This window comes from Protopterus annectens, chromosome 16.part0, assembly GCF_019279795.1.
Source record: "Protopterus annectens isolate FY-2018-M chromosome 16.part0, PAN1.0, whole genome shotgun sequence".
Taxonomy (NCBI): Eukaryota; Metazoa; Chordata; order Ceratodontiformes; family Protopteridae; genus Protopterus; species Protopterus annectens.
Window position 1 is genome coordinate 501,404,978 of NC_056750.1, and position 22,754 is coordinate 501,427,731.

General features: G+C 41.4%; 1 protein-coding gene across 1 annotated transcript in view; it reads right to left on the bottom strand.

Moving 5' to 3' along the window:
* Positions 1–22,754, bottom strand: part of ODF2 (outer dense fiber of sperm tails 2) — a 1,208,318-nt gene that overhangs the window by 972,519 nt on the left and 213,045 nt on the right. The window contains exon 3 of the mRNA XM_044058138.1: positions 8,889–8,963. Within this exon, the coding sequence (XP_043914073.1) occupies positions 8,889–8,963 (75 nt within the window). The remainder of the gene's footprint in view (positions 1–8,888; positions 8,964–22,754) is intronic.

A 22,754-nucleotide genomic window follows, 5' to 3' on the forward strand; every position in this document is an offset into this window, starting at 1 on the left:
ATACCCCTAGCAAGCCAGTGAAAAGGGCGCCAAACGCCTAAGTGGAAAAACAAAATGAGAGGGAAAGAGAAAAGGAGATAAACTTTAACTAGCACTATAAGACAAAGGATTAACCCCAAGAAAAGAAATATCAACAATGAATCACTTACTAACTATGAGGAGCTGAGCAATCTGCGTCTGTCTTGATGAAGCAGCAAATGAGATCTGTGGGATTAGAGGGCAGCAGAGCATCATGGGAGGGGAGGAGCTTGAGCTAAGCTATTATCTTAAGTATGCTGGTTTGCATCCGATATGGGATCCTAGACCCTAATGTGAAGAATGGTGACTAAAATAACATCAGATCCAATACAAAATGTAAGAAAGTAAAAACAAACTAACCTTCCCCTCACAGCAAGTTGTGGCAGAGTCTGGTTGAGCTTTTCCAGTAAAGTGAAATACCTCCCCCAATCATCCAAGGTTCTCACTTTGCAGTCTTACTGACCATCTGGTCAGTCAGAAGGGACATGTCAAAACGTTGTGCCTTGTTGGCCATCCAAGGGGTCTCGAAAGTGGGGACAGGAGTAGTACTCAGGCAGTCTGAGTTTGTCATGTGTTTTGACAAAGAAGTCGGACTCTGACAGTGTGAAAGAAAAAAGTTCTGCACTTACTATAATGCCAGATTTGTGTTATCTTCTCCTGTTTGGGTCAATGTATGGGTTAGCAGATCCAGCTGTATCTGAGTTTGGTATCTTTTTCGAGCTCTTTCATCCAGGGTTCAGCCTCCTTTCCTACCCATAATTCTCTCTTCTCTACAATACCTCAGATCAAGTTTACCCATTCTTATCTTCTATCTTATCTACAAAGCTCAAAAAATGTTATTATTATACATTAAACAAAGTAGAGAAAGGTCAGCTCAAGGCTGAATATGTATGACAAAGCCCTGCACAGGTCTAATCAATTCTGGTAAGAGGGATGGAGGGAAGAAAATTGGACAGAATAACATGGATGCAAAGTTATGGGAGTACATAACTTTCATATGAACAGTAGACCAACTAGGTGCAGCACAAATCTCCTCTATGTGGACTGTAATAAAATAAGGAGTGGATGCTGCCACTGATCTAAATGGATGGGCCTAGGATTTGTGTGGTATGGTCAATACCTTTTCGGCAATCAGGCAGCCATCTGGACAGCACAACGTTTGAGCCATCATGTCCTTAGTCTTGGAGAAAGAAAGAAAAAGTTGATCTGTTTTCCTGAACCCTTTGGTAAGATGTAGATAAAATTTCAATTGATGGTGAATATCAATCAGGTGTAAGATACATTCAGCTTTCTTAGAGAAGTTTGGAAAGAAAATCAGTAGGGGTTAGTCATATGATTAAGTGAAGCTTCTGAGACCACGTTGAGAAGAAAATTTGGGTTAGTCCGAAGTGACATTCTATCCTTGTGAAAAATTAAGTAGGGAGATTTGCAAGATAAAGCTTGAATTTCTGAAATTCTCCTGGTAGAAGTAACTACTACTAGGAAAATTGTTTTCCATATTGAAAACCTTATGTCTGCTGAGACTGCTTGTTTAAAGGGAAATCTGGTTAATGCCCAGGGATGGACTGGATCTTCTGACAGGGGGACATGATCAAAAGAAAGTCCTTTTAGGAAAACCTTAGAGAGGTTTAAGGGTGCAATATGATTTTGATATTTCACAATATTAAAATTGGACATGGCTGCTAGTTAAACCTTAACTGTTGAGAAACAGGCACCTTCCTGAAATAAACCCTCTAGAAAGTCCAATATATAGGGGAGAGCTTCTGAGAAAGGGTCTAAGCCTTTAAAAGAAGCCCATACTGCAAATATATTCCATTTACTTTGGTAAACCTTTCTTGTGTTTGGTTTCTGGGATGATGATAAAATGTGAATAACTGCAGCAGAAAGCCTAGCATCCCTGGCCATCAATGAAATTGGAGGAACCATGCAGGTAACTTCAGGGCCTTCAAATCTCAGGGAGGCTGACAGGAAGGGTGACATATGGGGTCTGGAAAAGGATCCAGCACCCATGGAGTGTATTTCCAGTTAAGGGCAGTGGAAGAAAACCATGCCTGTCAGGGCCAGAATGGGGTAAATGAGAATTACAGTTACCTTACAACTGATGGCTTTCTGTAGATTCATAGATGTATACTAGGCCAACGACCACTGGGCCTTTTTAAGCATAGCCAGGCACCCCAAATCTCATAAGTTCTGCTAACTTTGTTAAGTGTAAGACGGGCTTGAGAGAATAAACATTTACAAGAAGGTACCTACGAAACGAACCATTTACAAGCTACCTGTGTACATTATAGATATAAATGCAAAACCAGTAATGAATTTCTTGTCAAAGTGTCCAGGTTACACTTGAATTGGCTTAGGGAGGAACTCAGTTTCACATGGATGGGGAGCCTGTTCCAAAGAAGGGGAAGTCTATGGGATACATACCTATCTGTCCAGCAGGTCCTATTTATATCACAAGCAAGGTTTAAGTCTTTAGAACAAGTAATTCTGGTGCTGTCCATTTTACGGATAAGTAATAAGTCCATATGAGTGGGGTCTGATGATGCCTTGTATGTTAATCATAGATCTCTCCTCAACAGCCTGTATGAGAATGAAGATAGGAATAGGGCTTTGAGGTTGTCTGCAAAGGATGCGTTATTTATGCCCTGTATTCTTCTGTGGAGGAAACCCTGTGGACATTCCAACTGTTGGATGTGCCTGGTTTGGTACAGACCACAGAGGGCATTGTACTCAATGTCAGGTCTTATCAATGCTGAATATAGTGGAACAATAACCTCCTTGTTTTAGATGCCATACCTTTGTTTATAAGTTACACAACATTGAATGATTTCCCCACTACTGAAGAGAAAGTGATGGTCAAAGGCTAGATTACTGTCTACATGTGTCCCCAAGTCCTAGGCTACTGTGTCACCTCTTAGAGGAGTGCTGTCAATATGACAGTTACCAGGAGTGGTTGACTTCCTGAAGGATACTATTAGGCATTTCTTGGCACTTAGTTTTAGTCTGTAGCTCTGACACCAGATATAGTTTTAGTCCATGGCTCAGTAGAAATTTGGTTATTAAGGGAAAAAGAGGAAGGCATACAGGAGACCTGGGGTCCAACTGTTGATTACTGCATCTCTCTGTGGCTCTCCCTCTGGGGGGATGAGGGTAAAATAGCTGCTGTACTTCCTGTTCAGATGGGAAACAAGAAAGTTGCAGAACAGTTGACCCCAGAGAATGAAAACCAGTCACCACTTTCTGATTGAGGGACCACTACCGAAGCAGAAAAGAACTGCTCAGTTTTTCTGCCAAGCCCCTGGAACTCCCCAAGATATGCTTTGCCACTAGAAAGCATTGCCCACTGCCACATCCTCGTGGCATCCTGGTATAATGATGGGTTCCCCTTTGCTTGTTGATGTACCAGACCACCACTATGTTGTCCATCTGAATTGAAATCAAACCTCTGGGGAGACAGTAGTGAAAGGTTTTCAGTGTTAGAAGGTTTGCCCTCATCTCCAAGACACTGATGTGAAGATTGGTCTCTGTTATGGACCATGTGCCTTGGATGGTCTTCCCTTCAAAATGCCCCTCCCCAGAAGGGAGGCATCTGTGGTCACAGTGACCATTGAGGTTGGATGGGTGAATGGCTGACTCCAAGAGATAACAAGGGCATCCAGTCACCACAGAATGTGATGCCTGCACACTGATGAGTCATATTAGAAAGGGAAGAGGTTAATGTAACACTGGCCACTGAACCAACAGGGGCCCTTGCAGCACCTTCATATAATATCTTGCTTGTGGAGCCAGTGAAATCTATGCAGCCACTGACCACATTAGTTGAAGAATCATCCTTGCTGGGAGATTGGAAGATGAGAGGACTTCAGAACTGTGAAGACTGATGGCTAGAACTCTAAATTCCAGTAGTTTGGCAATTTGGGATGTCGTGTCCAGAAGCCCCCCCTATGAATTCTATTGCTTGTGTCACTGTCAGCCAGCTTTTCTTCAGCATTATTGTAATGCCTAAGTGGTAAGTGAACTGGAGCACGAAATCCCTGCACTAGATCAGTAGATCTCGGGTGGGAGTGGTAAGGAGCCAGTCATTTAGATAGGAGAACACCTGGAACCCTTGCAATCTTAGATAAGCTGCCACCACTTCCATGCACTTGGTGAATACCCTGGAGTCTGTGGTGAAACCAAAGAGCAGTGCTTGGAAGTGGAAACGACTGGCTCCCTAGCTCAAAGAACAGAAATTGTCTGGAGTGCATTGCTACCTTTACATGGTAGTAAGCATCCTGAAGGTCTATTAAGCACATCCAATCGTCCTTCCTCGGAAGAGGTGAAGTGGACTGCACCATGACTAACCAGAATTTTGTCTCACAAACTGAATTAGGTGGCTGAGGGTCTGGAATTGGCCCGAGGTCCCAAGTCTTTTTCTGAATCAAAAAGAATCTTGAATAGACTCCAGATCCTTGCTGATCTGGTGGAGACTCCTGGATGGCTCCCTTTTCTAGCAGCTTTGACACCTCTGCTGCTGCCAGTTTCCTCTGAATGGGTAAAACATTGGGGATTCTCCTTTTGTTGGTGGTGGGGGGGTAACATAGTCTCTGGTAATTATCTTCTGCACCAAGAATCTTGAGTGATGGCTAGCCAGGCATAAGGGTGTAAAGATGAGCACCACCCAACTGCCTCCAGCGTGCAGCAGTCAGGCAACCATTCAGAAATGCTGGAAGAGGTTCTCAGTAAAAGGCCCTTGAAACCCCAAATCAATGATCTCATCAGCATGTGGAACCACCCAGGCAGAAGATGACCCAGCCCCAAAAGACTCTAGGAATACTGATTCTTCTTTAGAGGGGGCTTTTGATGGTCATCCCTCCCTTTGCTTCATCAATTCAAAGATCTCTATGAAGGAGATGTCTTTCTAGAGAGACCTTGGGACCCCTCCCCTTAATCAAACTCAGTATCTGCAGTGACTGACTCCTGGAAGGAGTTGACATGTCTCCTTTTGCAGGATCATTTCCTGTGACTTTCTTCAATAGGGGGTGCTCTAGAGAAGTGTCAGAATCAGAATGGGGACTTGCCAGATGAGGATCCTCAAAGTTAACTGAGGTTAGCTGTCCCTGATGAATAGGATGTGTGGTCAGAATTGCAGAATCCAGAGGGAGTCATGAAAGTGCCAAGTGCATGTAAGGAATCTCCTCTCTATAGACTTGGACTGGACCATTTCAAAGGTTTTAAACATAGAAGTTGAGATTGGTACCAAAGACCCTAAGGGAGGGACATTCCTGCCCCCAACTTGAATCTGCCCCGAAAGCTGACATCAGACCCAAGCAGTCTAAGGCCAAAGTACTCAGAAGCAGAAACAGCTTCATAACCTTCACAGTCAAACTCGTCTCCCATACATTGACCCCAGCCCCTTGGCTCTGAGACCCTTTGCAAACTGATGGTGCCAGTATCAAAAGGGTAAGGGCAACTGCTGTTATTGAAATGGAACCTGCTTTTGGCTCCAGCAAGGCTTTCTCATGGGTACCACTAGGAACCGAAGAACCTGGGTCCACAATTCAGACCGGAGAAGAAGCCAACCTAAAGGGGAACTGACTGAGCCAGACACAGAGATGCTGTTGGATGGAGGCCATCTGAATCAGAGTAAAAAAAAATGTCTTCATCATCCCATCAACATTGGCTTCACAAAGGCTTCTCGGTGAACAAAAGGACCTGTATGAAGAAGCCATAGAAGGTATTCCAGAAGATAAATGTCTGCCCTGGAGAATGGCTGAGTGGAGTCACAGACTTGCAGGGTCTAAGGAGAAGAAGCAAGCTGGAGGGGTTTTCAGACCTGACTTAGCTCCTAACCTTGTGTGGAATTCAACAGCTTTGGATTCTTCATGGCCAGCCCAAACTGGGGAATCAGATCCAAAGATCTCTCTCAGTCATTCTCTGTTTTTCCTTTTCCTCTCTACTCTTGTCTCTTCCTCTGTCCTTTTCCTTGGCAGTCTTAGCTTTATCTACTTACTTGGTGCAATGAGAGGCTGAAGTAGATGCTAGAGGAATGTACTCTCCCACTTGGGCAGGGAGAACACCCTTTAAAACAAGCTTGTTTCTCTGATCCACAAGAACCTTGGCTCAAAAGTACAAGACTTGCAGTCAATATTTAAATGGCTTGCCCTCAACCAGTAAACAAGCAGGTCTTGCAGGGAATCATATGCCCATAGAGACTACATGGTCTAAAACCAGAGGCACTGTCAGACATCTTAAAAGGAACAAAAGGAAAGAACAACACACACAAATGACAAAGTCAAGTGAAACACTATCCCTTTCAAAAAACTAAAATAGTAAAAATCACAAAACTTGCATAAAAATTCTGCAAAAGGTAGCAATTTAACAGCATTTAAATATGCTAGATTTTTTAATGAGAAAAAAGGCAAGAAGTAAAACTTTCACAAGAAAAGTTATAGCAAAAAAATGGTACAAAACTACCCAAGAAGAAATGTGGCTAGATACAGAATTTATATAAAGGCTATATGAAAGAAAAGGACTTAAGCCCTAGCAATGATAGCAAAAACTATCAAATAACTCACCATGATTGCTGAGTCCTTGTGGATCACACCTGGACCATACAGGCAGGAAATGTGATCTGAGGTATTGTAGGAACAAGAGGGGATAATGGGTAGGGGAGGAACCTGAGCCCTGGATCCAAAAGCTTAAAAAAGGTGGCAAGGTTGGATCTAATCAGATCTGATAACCCATACATTGAGTCTGTTGGAAAAAAACAACACTGTATATCTGGAACTTCCTTCAGTTTTTTAGGCTTCTTATATGGTTGCTCAGGGGCATCCAAAAGGGACAACTCATGGGTTATCTTTCCTCATGTTAGGTTATTTAAAAATTTATTTTCAAAATACAGTCTTAGAGAAGGTAAAAGTATTTCTGATAGCCTTATGTGCAAAAGACTGACAGATAGTAGGCTCTTTATAATTAAGTTCAGGTCTTAAACAGAACAAATATTTCAAATGACTATCCTTATAAGGGATATGCCAGCTGCAGTAATATTTCCCTCTCCTAGATGAGAGAATTTTCTTCACAAAAAATATCTGCTAAAAAGAGGAAGGGTCCCTGACAGGGTACTTAACTGCCCACAGTGAATGTAACTGTCATAGACTGTATGACTGACAGACCTAGATAACAAACAATCTTCCTTCACAGACAGGTAGCAAGAAAGCATGGAAGATCTTCATGCTCTGATATCTCTATATCTATATCTCTGATCTACAACCTATAAACAAAAGTATGTGCATTGATCTATGACCTATGCACATGCTATTATGCAAAGGTCATAATCAGACATACAGCACGACAAGAAGGTGCCTAGGCTTTTGTAGATTGGCCAGATATAAGGCTGGGTGTACAGTATCCTCAGCAAGACACATCACATTTGACAGCAATACTGCAACAATGATCTAATGAAAAACATTATTCCTTTAATCACAGAGGTGCACATGTAAGCGTCACACTCACCAGCAAAGCATCTGTTGTGTGACCCCATTATAGTTTGGCTGCAGGAATAATAGACCAACATGGCAAACTGCTGGGAATTATCTGTTAGTCAAAAGCATGGGAAAAATATCTCTAAATAGAAGAGCTTTGAGCACATGATGACTTAAGAAGCAATTACATCTTAGAATCTACTGCAACATTTTCATGTGTATAAATGACACCATGAGGATCATATTCTGGCCATCAAAAATGTCTGAGATGAAATGCTGTATATTATATAATTTAATATTATTTCGATTTTACAGATGCACTGAAACTAGCGGAACAGTAAAAGAACTTTGCTGAGTGACAGGGATCTGATGCTCGGAAGCATATATGCCAAGGATGATGCATGAGGCCTGGGACTGACATCTTGGCCACGTTCCCTGTCAATGCATTCCTCAATTCATTAATGCAATTTTTGCCAGGCATCAACATATGTCTAAGCTTATGTTCTTTATATGAATGTTGGAGGTGGAAAACACAGTGGACCCTGCAAACTTGGATAATAAACTCTGTTGGCTGAGTAGAATCCTGAGCCTTGAGCAACCACAAGCCACAGAAAGGTGACTAAAGAAAGTGCTTCTTTTGAGCACACTAGTAGGCCATACATCTTAAATGATCAATAAGGTCATGGACAGTGCCTACACATGGCAACATGTATTGTACTATTTCTGTGCATCTGATCATCTGCCAAAGTGCAAGATGGGCAACAGCTTGACCCCTCACTAGTCAAGGATATTCTCAAACACCTTCAGAAATGGACTTGGATTGGGCTTAACCAAAGACTGCTCTTGTCTTTTCGATCCTTATGACTGTGCTCAAGCATAGGTCCAGGATTTGTGCATCGGAACACCTACATAAAAGGAACCTTCAATTGCAGAGACCCTCCTTGAAGAAAGATATACCAGGAGTTCCTCCCTGCAGTATTCTCCATGTAGCCAGATAGCCTCTAACATTTATGGCAGTATTTCACAGTGATCCTCTCCTAGGCAGAAGAGACAGCGCGGGGTTGGGTTTTGGCTAGTTGGCTGCTTGCCACAATGACACTAACAAATGATATTTACTTTTAAGGCATCAAATAAGGTAATTTTTCAATGAAGTGCATCAATATTGCAATCCAACTGTGTTAGCAGCAGAAAAAAAAAAAAAACAGGCAAAATGGCTATACACAATTTAACTGTGTATCATAGGATGTTGTGTCAGGTGCGAAACTGGAAAAAGTGAAAATGAACCCAACTGCTAGCCCATCAAGATAATGTTAGTGGTATACTCATTTGTCTGAATCTACTCTGAGGGTCCACCCTGAAAAAGTCTAAGTTAAGCGGGATGCAACCAACTAAGAATACAATACTTACTGCATTCTCACTCTCTGAAGCAGTCAATTTCTTCAGCAGTACTTCCTTTTGTTCAGCTAGTCTCAGTGCATCCGTCTGTAAAACAGAAATATTCAATGAGATAATATACAGCATTTCAGCTCAGAGATTTTACCACAATGAAACAATATACACATTTTAAATCACATTCAACAGAGTTCATATGCTGAGGTTTTCAAATCTGTACTTCCAGATAAAAACACATGACCACTTAGGTAACACCCCCTTCTGTGCAACCATGAAAACTCACTATACTGCAGTCAGGATTGGGAAACCTGTAAAAACTGAAATCCAGGTCAAGAAATAATGGATTTTTAAGGACATCCCAGTTTCAACATTGTGCAGGGAAGGTTAACCCTCTGATAACAGAATTATCACTACTGCAGCAGATAGATCTGCTGAGGGCAGCCGGAGAGCGGGGGGGGGGGAGCTTGTTGATGGTGATAAAGGCACCAGTTCTATGGTTCCAGTGTCCAAATAGGACCTAAAAATGAAGACAACAAACCAACATACTAGGGAAAATGATAACATTGTAACTAAGAGTATCCAATACCTAAGCAGAAAGACCACCGACTTGGTAAAATGTGAGCGTTTTGTTCTTTATTATATGAAGAACTTCATCAGAAAATAAATAAATGTTATAAGCTTACAAATAAATATCTTTGTAGAAACTAATCATAAAGTTGTTACATGACCAGTGATGTAGTATCGTACAAATCGTTAGTCAATAGATGTGTTGGCTGAACAGACCTATCATTATTAACAGGTTGTACACTTTGATAACTGAACAATAAAACTGTGGTGTTTTAACAGCCAATGGTTAGGCAAGCTGGATAAACCTATCAGGAAGATGCAGAAAGAGCTGTGCAGTCGATCACTGAGTGGGAAAAAATAACCAATGGGAGTGTAAATGCACTGTGAACTGCAAATAGGAGCCAATGGTTAGCTAAGCTGGATAAACCTATCAGGAAGAAACTGGAAGAGTCGTGCAGTCAATCACTGAGCAGAAATATGAACCAATGGGAGCATGAACATTCTGCTAACTGCGAATAGAAGGTGACTAGTCTCATAACAAATCCGAGATGATCAGAAAGTGGAAGGGGTCAATCCCTGAATGTGGATTCAATGCTAACTAATATGTTACGGTTGCTGAAATAAAATGGCTAGTAAAAATGAAATGGTATTAGGAAAGCATGGTGGCGCTGGGGAGAGGTTTGTAAAAATGAAATACACTGCAAAAGGCAAAATAAGAACAAAAGGTGCTAGTACGGGCGGCTGGTTTTACCTATACCAGCACAGAGCGCACCTAGTGTCCAAACTTTCATTAAGGCTGGGTGGGGGTTTGGCATTCACTCTTAACTGCCAGAAGAGTTCCTTCACCTCCAGCAAGGTGTCTTTGTCGCCAAAAGAGTCCTGAACTTGTTCCAGTATAAAGAATGGAATCCTTTGAAGTCCTTACATGAAATACTGTGTTTTGCTAAGGCATTCTTGAGATCCTGGTTCTGGATGGCCGCAAGATGTTCTTTGACCCTGTCTGAAAGTTTCATCAAGATTTTGCCAATATAGAAGTCCTTGCATTGTGTACACCACGTAGGTACTGTAGCAATTGAAAACTTGATTACAAGAGACTCGAAGGTTGCAGTGGTGTAAAGTGTATGAATCTCCAGTGAGTAAGTAGGCACAGACAACACATTTGCCACATTTAAACAAGCCGTGTTTGATGGTTTGCGTAGTGGGGGCAAGGGGGCCACCTCCTGCTTCTTCGAACACTCGCCTGAGCATCTGAGTTTTCTTGTAGCTGAAATTGGGCTGTCTGCCTAAGATGTTGACCATGTCCTGGTTGCTAAGGATGATGTCCCAGTTCCTGGACAGGATCTCTCTAATGGGAACCATGTCCCTGGAAATGGATAGAGGGAAAATGAGAGAGAAGTCTTTGTTATCTGGCTCTTTGGTCTTGTACTTAACTCTGTATTTTAAAATTGGTTGAAACCTAGTGTGCCTCACTTGATTAATCTCAGTGTGGAGCTTGAGCACCAGGCTGGGTGGGTAATTCCTGTCCACAAACATGGAGCTAAGAATTGCACATTTGGTGTGGAACACCAAATCCTTGCTGATTAACCTTGAAAGCCTGATGAATTGTCCTTTAACAGTGTTGATTTTCATGTAAAAGGGGTGCTGGCTTGTAAAAATAAGAAAATTATTCCTGTAGGTATCCTTACGATAGATGGTGGACCGAAAGATGTTGGAATCAGGGTCTAGGGAGACCAGAACGTCCAGAAAATGTGCTGACGTTCCTATGCTGGAAATTGTAAAATTGAGAAATGCAATACTCGCTGATTGACCAGCTAAAAAGCTCTCTAATGCCTCATGGATCTCTTTCCAAATAAAAAAAATATGTTGTCAATGTAACAATGGTACAGGTACAGTGTTTTGGAAGCCTGGCAGAAGAGCTAGGACTTGGGTCTCCCAAGTGCTGAGAACAAGATTCGCATACACTGGGGCCATCCTAAAGCCCCTCGCAACACCCCTCTGCTGTCAGTAGATTTGCAGGTTGAACTAAAGAAAAAAGTTAGTGTATGACTGCAGAGATGAGGTCACAAATGGTGTCTATGCGATTTGGTTCAAAGGCTGTAGACTTGAGAAGTATGTTCCTAGTAAGAGAGAGCCCTTCCAGATGTGGAATGTTGGTGTATAATGCCTCGGTAAAGCATAAAACTGGTAACCAGGGAGTTACTATGTATTTCCATTGTGGCTTCTGAGTACTCTGATGCCTCTGCTGTGATGAAATTACAACAGTTTTCAGTACTGTAACTGGGTAAAGTACTTCTCATTACTTCATTTAATTGCTTTTAATGGCCAACACAGTGTTTTTCCCAAGTTTATTTCACCTGCGATTAATGTAACTTAGTCCTAATGCTCTTATTTTATAAGAGGAGCGATGCCAGACAAGCAGAAAACATAATAAAGCAAGAAAATGACAATTAGTGCTACAGATTTGAAAGTGAGGGTTATAACCCTCACTTCTGGTATTGGAGCATTGGTATTGTTCCTTTGGACAGTCTGGCAGACTGATGATAAAGTTTTATAACTCTTGCTGGTAGGAGGATTTCCTGCAGGACAACTCAAGAGTTGCTTTCTAGAAACTATTCTGCAGGATACAAGATAGGAGCAGGCACTGTCTTAGTATTTCTGGGCTTTTCATACTCATTAATTGGAGTTCAGCACTTTGGCTGCATGTGCAATCACTGTCACTGCTGACTACAAAGTACTTTTACTGTTGCAGCAGGCAGAATGCATTTAGAAAAATTGCACAAGTTTGTACAGTAGAATGTCAGTTTTTCATCCAGGACTGTGATATTTTGGAGTAATCTTTTGCAGTATTCCTTAAATAAAAGAATAAATAAAACTACTAATATATATGCACTCCATGTTTCAGCTAACATAAGATGGACAGTGGCAGGGAGCAGGTATATCTAACTAAACTTTGGTGGCATGAAGTGCTAATTAGGAAAGTGCCAGCATTGTTTTTTACCCCCTAAACTGAGGCATTTTTTTGTGGAGGGAATAGTATCCAAATCACCTTTCAATGCAAGAAAAAACTGTGTTCTATACTGACGACTCTTTTTTTTTTTTTTATATTGCAATGCACGTGCTAATCTACTCAAGGGCAGCACACACTCAGTAACATTTTAGGACACTAACCATCATGTCTTCTCTTCCACGATGCACAAAAAAAACAACACTGGTAGCATACATGGTGGTGTGGTTCAGGGTTGTGTGTGTAAATGACACAAATGTAGAGGGGGTGATAGGGACCAAATGGTGTTACAAGAAATCTGGTGAGGGAGAACAGCACCTATAAATATGTCAGCAAAATTACCTTCGACTGAACCATTTTTTTTTTTTTTAAATCATGGTTTACATATTGTAACAGAAAGAATGCAGTGAGCCATATGTATTTTAAGAAATGTTTTTAAGATTTATGCCAGTTTTCCCTTTTGTTTGTTTTCTTTTTAGTGTACATTATTTGTAAATGGAACATCTCTATTTTGCCAAATAATGCTAATAATTTTAATGGATGTAATTTATCAAAAACATTCTGTTTACTTGTAAAAATTGTAGTTTGAATAGCATCAGTTTTCTCACTGTCTAACCAAGGTGTCTCTACTAAGTTAACTCCAGACTCGAGTTTGATTTAGGAACAGCTGCTAATTCAGTTTCTTTAGATACTCACTGACAAAACATTTAAGCATTGATATCAATAACAGAAGTCAGGGTTATTTTTTTCACATCATCTTGTAGTGATTGACTGCAAACAGTGATATATTATTAACTGTTTTAGAGTGTTATTAAAACTTGATATGTTTAATGAAAAATGTCTGTTGAATTTGGTGGACTGCTAGTCAAATATATCAGATATGGACAATGGGAAAAAGTACACTTTGTTTACATGGTACAGGCGGCAAAACATTTGCATTTAAGTAAAAATTTATGAAATTCATAATTACTTATACAGTGGCTATAAAAAGTGTTAAAATGCCGGGTTTTTGTGATATAAAAAAATGAGATCACAATAAATCATTTCAAAACTTTTCTCACCTTTAATGTGATCTATGTTGTATCTTTTAGCTTTTCCTGGTTAGGGGTTGTGATCTATAATCTGTGCAATTCAACTGAAAAACAAATGTGTTAGGGGAAAAAATATAAAAAATAAAAAACGTACAATAAGATGGTTGCATAAGTGTGCACACCCTTAAACTAATACTTTGTTAAAGCACCTTTTGATTTAATTACAGCAGTCTTCTTGGGGAGGAGTCTATCAGCATGGCACATCTTGACAATATTTGCCCACTCCTTCTTGCAAATGGAGATGGCATCTTATGTACAGCCCTATTCAGGTCACCCCACAGATTTTCTATTGGATTTAGGTCTGGGCTAAGGCTGGGCCATTCCAAAACTTTAATTTTATTCTGATGAAGCCATTCTTTTGTTGATTTGGATGTATGCTTGGGGTCACTGTCATGCTGAAAAGTGAAATTTCTATTCATCTTCATCTTTCTAGCAGATGCCTGAAGGTTTTGGGCCAAACGTGACTGGTGTTTGAAACTGTTCATAATTCCCTCCATCTTGACTAAAGCCCCAGTTCCAGCTGAAGAAAAGCAACCCCAAAGCATGATACTGCCACCACCATACTTCACCATGGGGATGTTGTTCTTTTGGTGATGCGAAGTGTTGTCTTTGCATCAAATATACCTTTTGGAATTCTGGTCAAAAAGTTCAACCTTGGTCTCATCAGACCATAGCACGTTTTCCCACATGCTTTTGGGAGACGATGTATTGCTTTGCAAATTTTAGCTGGGCCTGGATGTTTTTCTGTGTAAGAAAAGGCTTTCGTCTTGCAACCCTACCCCATAGTTCAGACATATGGAGAATATGGGAGATAGTTGTCATATGTAGTATGCAACCAGTACTTGCCAGAAATTCCTGCAGCTCCTTCAGTGTTGCTGTAGGTCTGTTGGCAGCCTCCCTGACCAGTTTTCATCTTGTCTTTTCATCAATTTTGGAGGGAAATCCAGTTCTTTGCAACATCACTGTTGTCCCATATTTTCTCCACTTTTTGATGACTGTCTTCACTGTGTTCCAAGGTATATCCAATGCTGTGGAAATTTTTTTGTACTCTTCTCCTGACTGATACCTTTCATCAATGAGATCCCTTTGATGCTTTGTAAGCGCTCTGCGAACCATGGCTTTTGCTGTAGCAGGCAACTGAGTAAATGTCAGGAAAATCCTACTAGGACACCTGAACTTTATTCGGGGTTAATCAGAGTCTCTTTAATTGATGGCAGGTGTGTACCCAAAAAGACTGAATGCTGTAATTAATAAAAAAGGTGCTTCCACAAAGTATTAGTTTAAGGGTGTGCACACTTATGCAACCAGCTTATTGTATGTTTTTTATTTTTTTCCCCTAATAAGTTTGTTTTTCAACTGAATTGTACAGGTTATAGGTGACATTAAGGGTGGGAAAAGTTTTGAAATGATTTATTGTGGTCTTATTTATTTATATCACAAAAACCTGGCATTTTAACAGCGACGTGTACACTTTTTATATCCACTGTAGTTCCTTTAATATTTGCAGGAGCCAGTTCTTTGGACATGGCTGGATCTCATAACAAGACAGGTGGGGTTTGCAGGCCTGATATGAGTTGCAATGATAGCTTGCTGGAGGTCAGTTTCATGAAAAGTGAGCTGATAGACAACAAAGTGATTGACATGCCTTTTGAGGTGACTTGTTCTTTGGTGGAGAGGCAGTCTTGCATCTAAAGCCTAACTTCATGCAACTGGTTTTGCTTATGTACTGCTCAGACTTAATAAAATTGCTAACATTATGTTCCCCACAAGACAGCACTTTCCATGACAGGTATTTTAAGTCATTTGAAGCTGTTGATTAAAAAAAAACAATTGGGCAAGCTTCTCCAGAAGAAAAGAGATTCCATGGGGGAATAGGATCCTTAATACAAGGGCAGAGAAAAATGTCCCACCTAAAAAAAAATTTTGCAAACTTTCTGTGCCACAAGACGGGTAGAGTGGAATCCCTGATAGAAGGTGGATACAACTGTCAGATTAAATCTTATGATGGAGAAACTGAAGTCTACATCCAATAAGAAAGCTAGAAAAAGGAGAACCAAGAAAAATGGAATTGGGAGTATAAAAAGATCCAAGCCTTCTGGATTTATATATGCCTCTGTACATTTTCTTTGTGGATGGCTTGTGAGATGCAGTAAAGATCTGGACCATTTTTAATGGTATGAAGGGTCCCTGGTCATTATAGGGATTGTAGAAATCATTCAGTTAGCAAGGAGGAATGAATGTCTGGGTGAGGCTTGCCAAAAAGATGAACCAAGAGATCTGGGTGGGGCTCCAGAAGCAGATGCTGCTTTCTGAGATGAGGCCAAGGCAGGGGGGATCAAAACTTCCTGAGACCATACTGGAGCTATGAGGATCACCATCACTCTGTACAATGTGGCTTTCTGCAGAAATCTCTTGAATGTGGTAGAAGGGTGCAAAGGCATACTGAAGGCCTGCCTATACCTCTCAACCTCTTAGTGCAAGAAATCTGAACAAAGGCCTAAAAACAAGTACAGATTTTAAATATTCATAGGTTGGTACTAGGCTATCAGCCCTAGGGCCTATACAAGCCTAGCCATAACAATTCCCTGGCTATTTCTTCCCACACTATTTACTTCCCTGGACCCCTGTCTAGAAGGGCGACTGATGTGATCCCCGGGGTGAATTTCCTTTCTCCCATTCAATCGTCAAGGTTCCTTTTGAAGAGGGTCAAAGAGGCACTCTGCTTGACATGTATGGGCAATCTATTCCAGAGTCTGGGGAGTCTCTGGGTCAGGAACCTATCCCTCCAGCATGTTTTGTTTATTCTGATGACAAGGTTTAGATCCCTGGAGCGTGTGGCTCTGAGGGATTGGGATTTAAGTGTAGCATGTCCAACAGCTCTGGGTTTGACATGGCCTTGTATGTTAAGCAGAGATCGCCTCTGAGAAGACGATATGCGACAGAGTATAGCTGGAGTTTGTTAAGGCGGTTAGCATAGGGCATCTGCTTTAGGCCTGTGATTCTTTTAGTGAGGTATTTCTGCGGCCTTTTCAGTTGTTGCAGATGTCTTGAGAGGTACATACCAAACGGGGCGTTGTATTCTATAACGGGTCTAATGAGGGATGAGTACAGTGGGACAATGACCTCCTTTTTTCTGGATGAAAAGCCTTTAGTGATGAGGTGTGCCACATAGAAGGATTTCCTGACTGTTGTGGTGATGTGGTTATCGAAGGTGAGACCACTGTCCACCTGTGTCCCTAAGTCTCTTACCACACTTTCGGTGTTTAGTGTACTGCCACCTATATGGTAATTACGGGTGCATGTTTTTTCCCAAAGGGGATAACTATACATTTCTTGGCATTGAGCTTGAGTCCATGGCTCTGGCACCAAGCATCTGTTTCTGTAAGGCCCTTTTGTAGAGTATCCACATCATTTGGGAATTCAATAATGGCTCCCAGTTTGCAATCATCTGTGAACTTTGCTAGCCAGAGTCCCTTAGTGTTGGCCTGTACTTCAGAGAAGTAGATGCCAAACAAGAGCGGTCCCAGGACTGAACCCTGAGGTACTCCACTTGTCACTTGTCTGGAGCTGGATTTGGAGTCGGCTACATTTACAGTGTGGGTTCTATCAGTAAGCCAGTTAGCAACCCATTGGGTGACGTAGGGATTAATGCCCAGCTTAGTAAGTTTATCTATGATTCCAGAGTGGGGGATGGTGTCAAAGGCCTTGGCAAGGTCTAGATAGGCTGTGTGAACCACCTTACCCTTGTCCATGACTCTGGAGACTGATTCAAAGAAGTGAAACAGGTTCAGGAGACAAGATCGGCCCTTCACAAACCCAAACTGGGTGGGGTCCAGTGTTTGAAGGTTGCCAATGTCTTTGTTTATAAGTTACATGATAATACGCTCCATGGCCTTCCAGATAAGGCTCGTCAGACTGATGGGATGGTAGTTTCCGGGATCCAGTGTGGATCCCCCCTTGTGGAGTGGGATAACTGTAGCTCTGCGCCACTCAGTGGGCACGAAACCTGAGGTGAGGCTATGATTAAACATGACACTTAGGTGAGGTGCCAGTTCATATTGTAGTTCATGTAGTACACAGTCCTGGATGCCATCTGGTCCCATGGATGCTGTATTCTTAGCTTTGGAGAGTGCGTTTTTTACCTGTGTGGCTGTTATTACCGGAATTTGACAATCTTCCGGTATTGAGATGGGCCAATTAGGGGGTGGGAGGGGGGTGAAGTTGGCACTGAATTGATCTGCCAGGATATTGGCAATATCCTTGGGATCAGTATATTTAATGCCATTCTGTTTTAGCTCTGAGCATTGCCATTTAGATTCTTGACATAGTTATAGAATGCCTTGTGGTTGTCTTTGGAATCTTTGGCAATTTTATTTTCGTAACTAGCTTTGGAGGATTTTATGAGGATCTCAGTTTCTTACTGAGGCTGGTAAGGGAGTTTTTTGCATCCTGGGATTTTCCTCTTTTCTGCAACAGTTTCTTCCTTTTGTTGTAAAGTTTGTTTATGGCAGGGGACCACCAGATTGGCTTCTCTTTTTTGGATGAGAGCATTTTGGTTCTATTTGGGATGGCATGATTCATGCATGAGCGGATGTGCTCGTACAGTGCCTTAGTGTAGGATTCAGCAGTTGAACTTTCAGTTCCCATCTGCATGGGTGTCATGAAGTTTGTCACTTCAAACTTGAGTAGCATGAAGTTGGCTTTGGAGAAGTTTTTTATGGAGGTTTCCTTACTGGGGGTGGGGGTGGGATGTGGATGTTAATGGTGATTAGCTTATAGTCAGACCTGACTAACGAGGGGGTGACCATAGGTGTGGAGCATCGATTTCCCATGTTGGTAATGACCAGGTCTAGGATATTGGAGCCCCTGGTGGGACTATGGATTAGTTGATCCAGGGTGTTGGAATTTATGAATTCCAAGAACCGTTGGGCAAAGGTGATGGTACACGAGTAGTTTTCCCAGTTAATGGCAGGGTAGTTAAAATCACCCAGTATTAGGGTGTTTGGTTCTATCTTAATATTTTCCAGTATGTTTAGAAAGGTGTAGTGAGACTCTTGGGGCATGGTAGGGGATCTGTAGCAAGCTACAATTTGGATTGCAGTCTTACCTAGTGTTAGTTGCACCTGGAGAATTTCAGACGCACTGTGTTGGGCAACTAGCCTGGTGGTGTGAATATCCTTGGTGAATATTGACACTCCTCCACCTTTAGTGTTTCGGTCCTGGTTTGGTGGCTGAAAAGTGTGGTGAGAGTTGTAGCCTGATATTATGCTTATAAACTCTGAAAGTTGCTAAAACAACAGCATTTGTGTTAGTTTGCATTTTCTGAAGGGTATGAAGTCTGAAACTCAAATGTATATCAATATTTAGTAACTTCAATCTTCATTGATTTGCCAGAAAATACACGTTTTATGTGGAATAGACCAACACTATAAGACAAAATTCTATACAGTTGAGAGGTATAGGCTTGCCAGCCATTGATGGACTACAGCATCCAAAGGAACTTGTTCTTATGTGGGGATGAGGGAAATGATAGCGCTTCACTAGGCATTTGATGGGGACTCAAAAGGTCACAGCTAGGTTTCCTCATTAACATAATATCATACTTGCTGTATTTTGACTGAAGGACAACTTGAGTGTCATGAATCTGCTCAGTCCCATTTCCAATGACCCGAACACTCTTCTTATACAATTCAACCTACAAGACTCATCCTCAACACATTTTACCACTCTCTGCTAGATCTCATATTAACTAACAAATCTCTTATCTCAGTCACCACCATCTACCCACTATCTTTCACTGACAACTTCTCTATCAGTTTTGATATCTATCATCCATCTATAAATATGCCTCCATATTTCTTTAACAGATCACAGCAGGACATTAAACTTAAATTCACCCTCTCTTCATTCATTCATTCTAATTTCAAGTGACCTTAACACTGTTGCAGAACTACTCACCTCTATACTAAGTTGCAAAAGGTTTGATTTCCCAGTAATCCAAAGACTATATGAACCAAACACTAAAATATCACATTACTAATAGTATCAAAATACCCATCAAAAACACAGTATGCTGTACAGAGCTAAACAGTTCTTTAATAATTCCAAACTAACTTTAGCTACCACTTTTCTATTGCCTACACTTCTATATGGTTCCCCAATTATGACTAATCTTCATGCCTCCATTATACATTAGTTTGAACAATGTTAAAACAAAGGGGCTAGATTCACTGCAAATAAACCTCATGGAACCCCATCACTGTTCAGCTCTAAAAACTCTAAGCTGGCTACAACTTTCCCACTATCTATCTTGCACTCAGTTCATAAAACAAATATATAGTCCTTCTTGCCCTGCTCTTAAGCAATATCATTCAACACTATCTGCCTACCTGAAACCCAAGGTCTTCTGACAAAACTCCTAGATATCCACAAACCTCAAAGATCATCTGGTCTCAGTTTGCATGCCAACTGTGTAGTTAAAACCTGGAAGAGGCCTTTCTACATCTACGAGGTCTATACCTAACCCAAATACTTTCAAAAAGGAATTTCTAACTCTTGCCTCTGCTCTTGCTCTTCACCATCCTAATTCCACTGAAGCATAATTACTCATCTCCCTTCTAACTTCTCTACTCTAAATAATACACTTCATCTTCAGAATTAACCAATAACTACTCTGTTTTTTTTTGCATGCTGATGTACTTGAGGTCCTGAGTATGGACTTGGCAGTTGATGTGATCTATTTGGATATTTCAAAGGCTATTCATACAGTTCCTCATCATCAGATTATAAATACCTTATTGAAATGGACGTTCAGTTATTATGTGATAAATTGGATGGTAGGCTGGTTATACAACAGGACAACAAAAGTTAATATTCGGTTCTCGGCTGGAGTGCGGGGAGTGCCCTCTGTGTGGAGTCTGCATGTCCTCCCCGCGGTTGGTTGGGCATTCGAAAGACATGCGTAAATGGGCGTGCCTTCATTGAAGGTTGAACGTCGAGCTGGCACCTCGGCGTTCATGAAAACCTACTGCCAATCATTAGCGGACCGGAGTTCCACTGTGGCGACCCCTAACCGGGAAAATCCAAAAGACAAACAACAACAACAACCAAGAGCTGTGGATGGTAATTCATTACTGAAACTAAGCAGAAATTCCTTAAGCTCCCAAGAGCAGGATAAGTTATTTCTTACAGAAGTGCAATTCAATGAAATAAGTGTAACGCTTATAATTGTGCTACACAGTTAATCGACTACATTTTGCACTGTTATAAAGCTTTTTTACTGCTTCACTGCATTTATGTACTGTTGTATACTGTTTTAACTGTATTTTTCATTTCTAGATACAGTTTCATTACTCTGATTGCATGTTTGCTGAATTACTTAACTGTACACTGCTTTTTCATACTGAGAGTTGTATTTTCTGTTTGTGAGTGCTCTATCCGTGCTTTTCTGTGCATTTTTGATTTTTTAAGGTTTCTGTGTTCTAGTCTAGTCTGTTTGCAGTTAAAAGCATTCTCTAGCATCTGCTTGCTCCTTGATCTGTTTAAAACTTTCATTTAGTGGCTACAGCTAGTAACTGTAATAGTTTCGCACCCCCCTCCCTATTGTTGTGGTGTTCATATACTTGGTGGCTTTGCAGTTGCCCGCCCATACTGTATATTTTATCTGGGACACTCCTCCCAGTCTAGTGTCATTAGTTCATTCAATCTAATAGAGAGAGAACATTTGTGAAAGCCAACCCACTCCGATTCTTAACCTTGAATTAACTTTTGTTCCAGCTTTCTCCATTTCCACTTTACTGAAAAAAAAATTCTAAGCTTGTTTCCCCCCCTTCCTGTAACAAGTCTAGTCCAGATACAGATTTGCTGTATCTAGGACTGTTTACTACAGCACTCAACTTTCCTCATTTGTCTAGAAGAAAACAGTTTTAGTACTTAATAAACAAGCACCTATCCAGGCATGTCTAAAGGTCAGCTCCCGGTGTTTTCTCCTATCTACCTGATGAATCTGGGCATCTTGGGGCAATGCAGCAGTTGTCTCATGTACACAGACAACCCTCTCCTCCTACCACCCAACACTACAACTTGTGAGAGATGCACTTATATAGCCAAACTGGAAGCAAAGCTCTCTTCACCGAAGACTGGACTAGACAGTCAAGAGGAGAAGGTAAACACTTGCACCTCACCACACTCATCACATAGTCCCTCAAAACCTACACTACAAAAACACACACACAGAAGCACAAAACACACGCCTACATTCGCGGAAGCTCTCAATACAAATCAGCCCAAACAACCGAGACATCCAAAGCAGAAATGCAAACAACCTCCACCCCCCCCCAACACAACCCAAATGAGACACAGCCCACAAACTCAGTGTGCTACTCAACTACAGCCCATAAGGCATAATGTACCCAACACTCTAGTCATAGGTAACTCTATAGTCAGGCACACTGATGTTACACTCACCAGGCTAAACAAGGAGAAAGTTACTGTCAGCTGCCTATCAGGTGCCAAGATCCACTACATAACGCATGCACTCAGGTCACTCCACAACAAGTACAAATATGACTCTGACATTGTCCATGTTGGTGTGAATGATCTGAGATGTACCTGCTTGGACTACATGAAAAGAGACGTATAGGATCTCTCCGATTTTGTAGCCCAAGCAGGTATGACCCTAGCCCTGAGTAGCATCCTACCATCACCCAGAATGATACCACAGTACAAGGACAAAATGATTGACTTCAACAATTGGCTAAGCTTTTGGTATCATTCTAAGGGAATCCAGTATCTGTTTGCCTGGGATGACATGATCGACAGACCACGATGCTTTGCCAGAGATGGCCTGCACCTATCACCCTTGGGATTCCGGATACTGGTAAAGGCTCTTGCCACCCCTATGGTGCCTTTTTTTAGGCAAGTTTCAAATGACAAATTCACCACCGTAACAGGTACAAGCAAGTAAAATCAGAGGGTAATGCTACTCAATGTTAGAAGTCTAAACCTCAAAATGCACTCACTCGAGGCACTCCTTAAAATGGAGAACATCGACATCTGTGCAGTGACAGAAACCTGGTTCAAAGCTCCAGAGAGCACCCCTGCATTACCAGACTATAATTCATACCACACCATTTGGCCACCTAACCCAGACCGAAACATTAAAGGTGGAGGCGTGCCCATATTCATTATGGATGCCCACACCTCCAAGCTAGTTGCTCA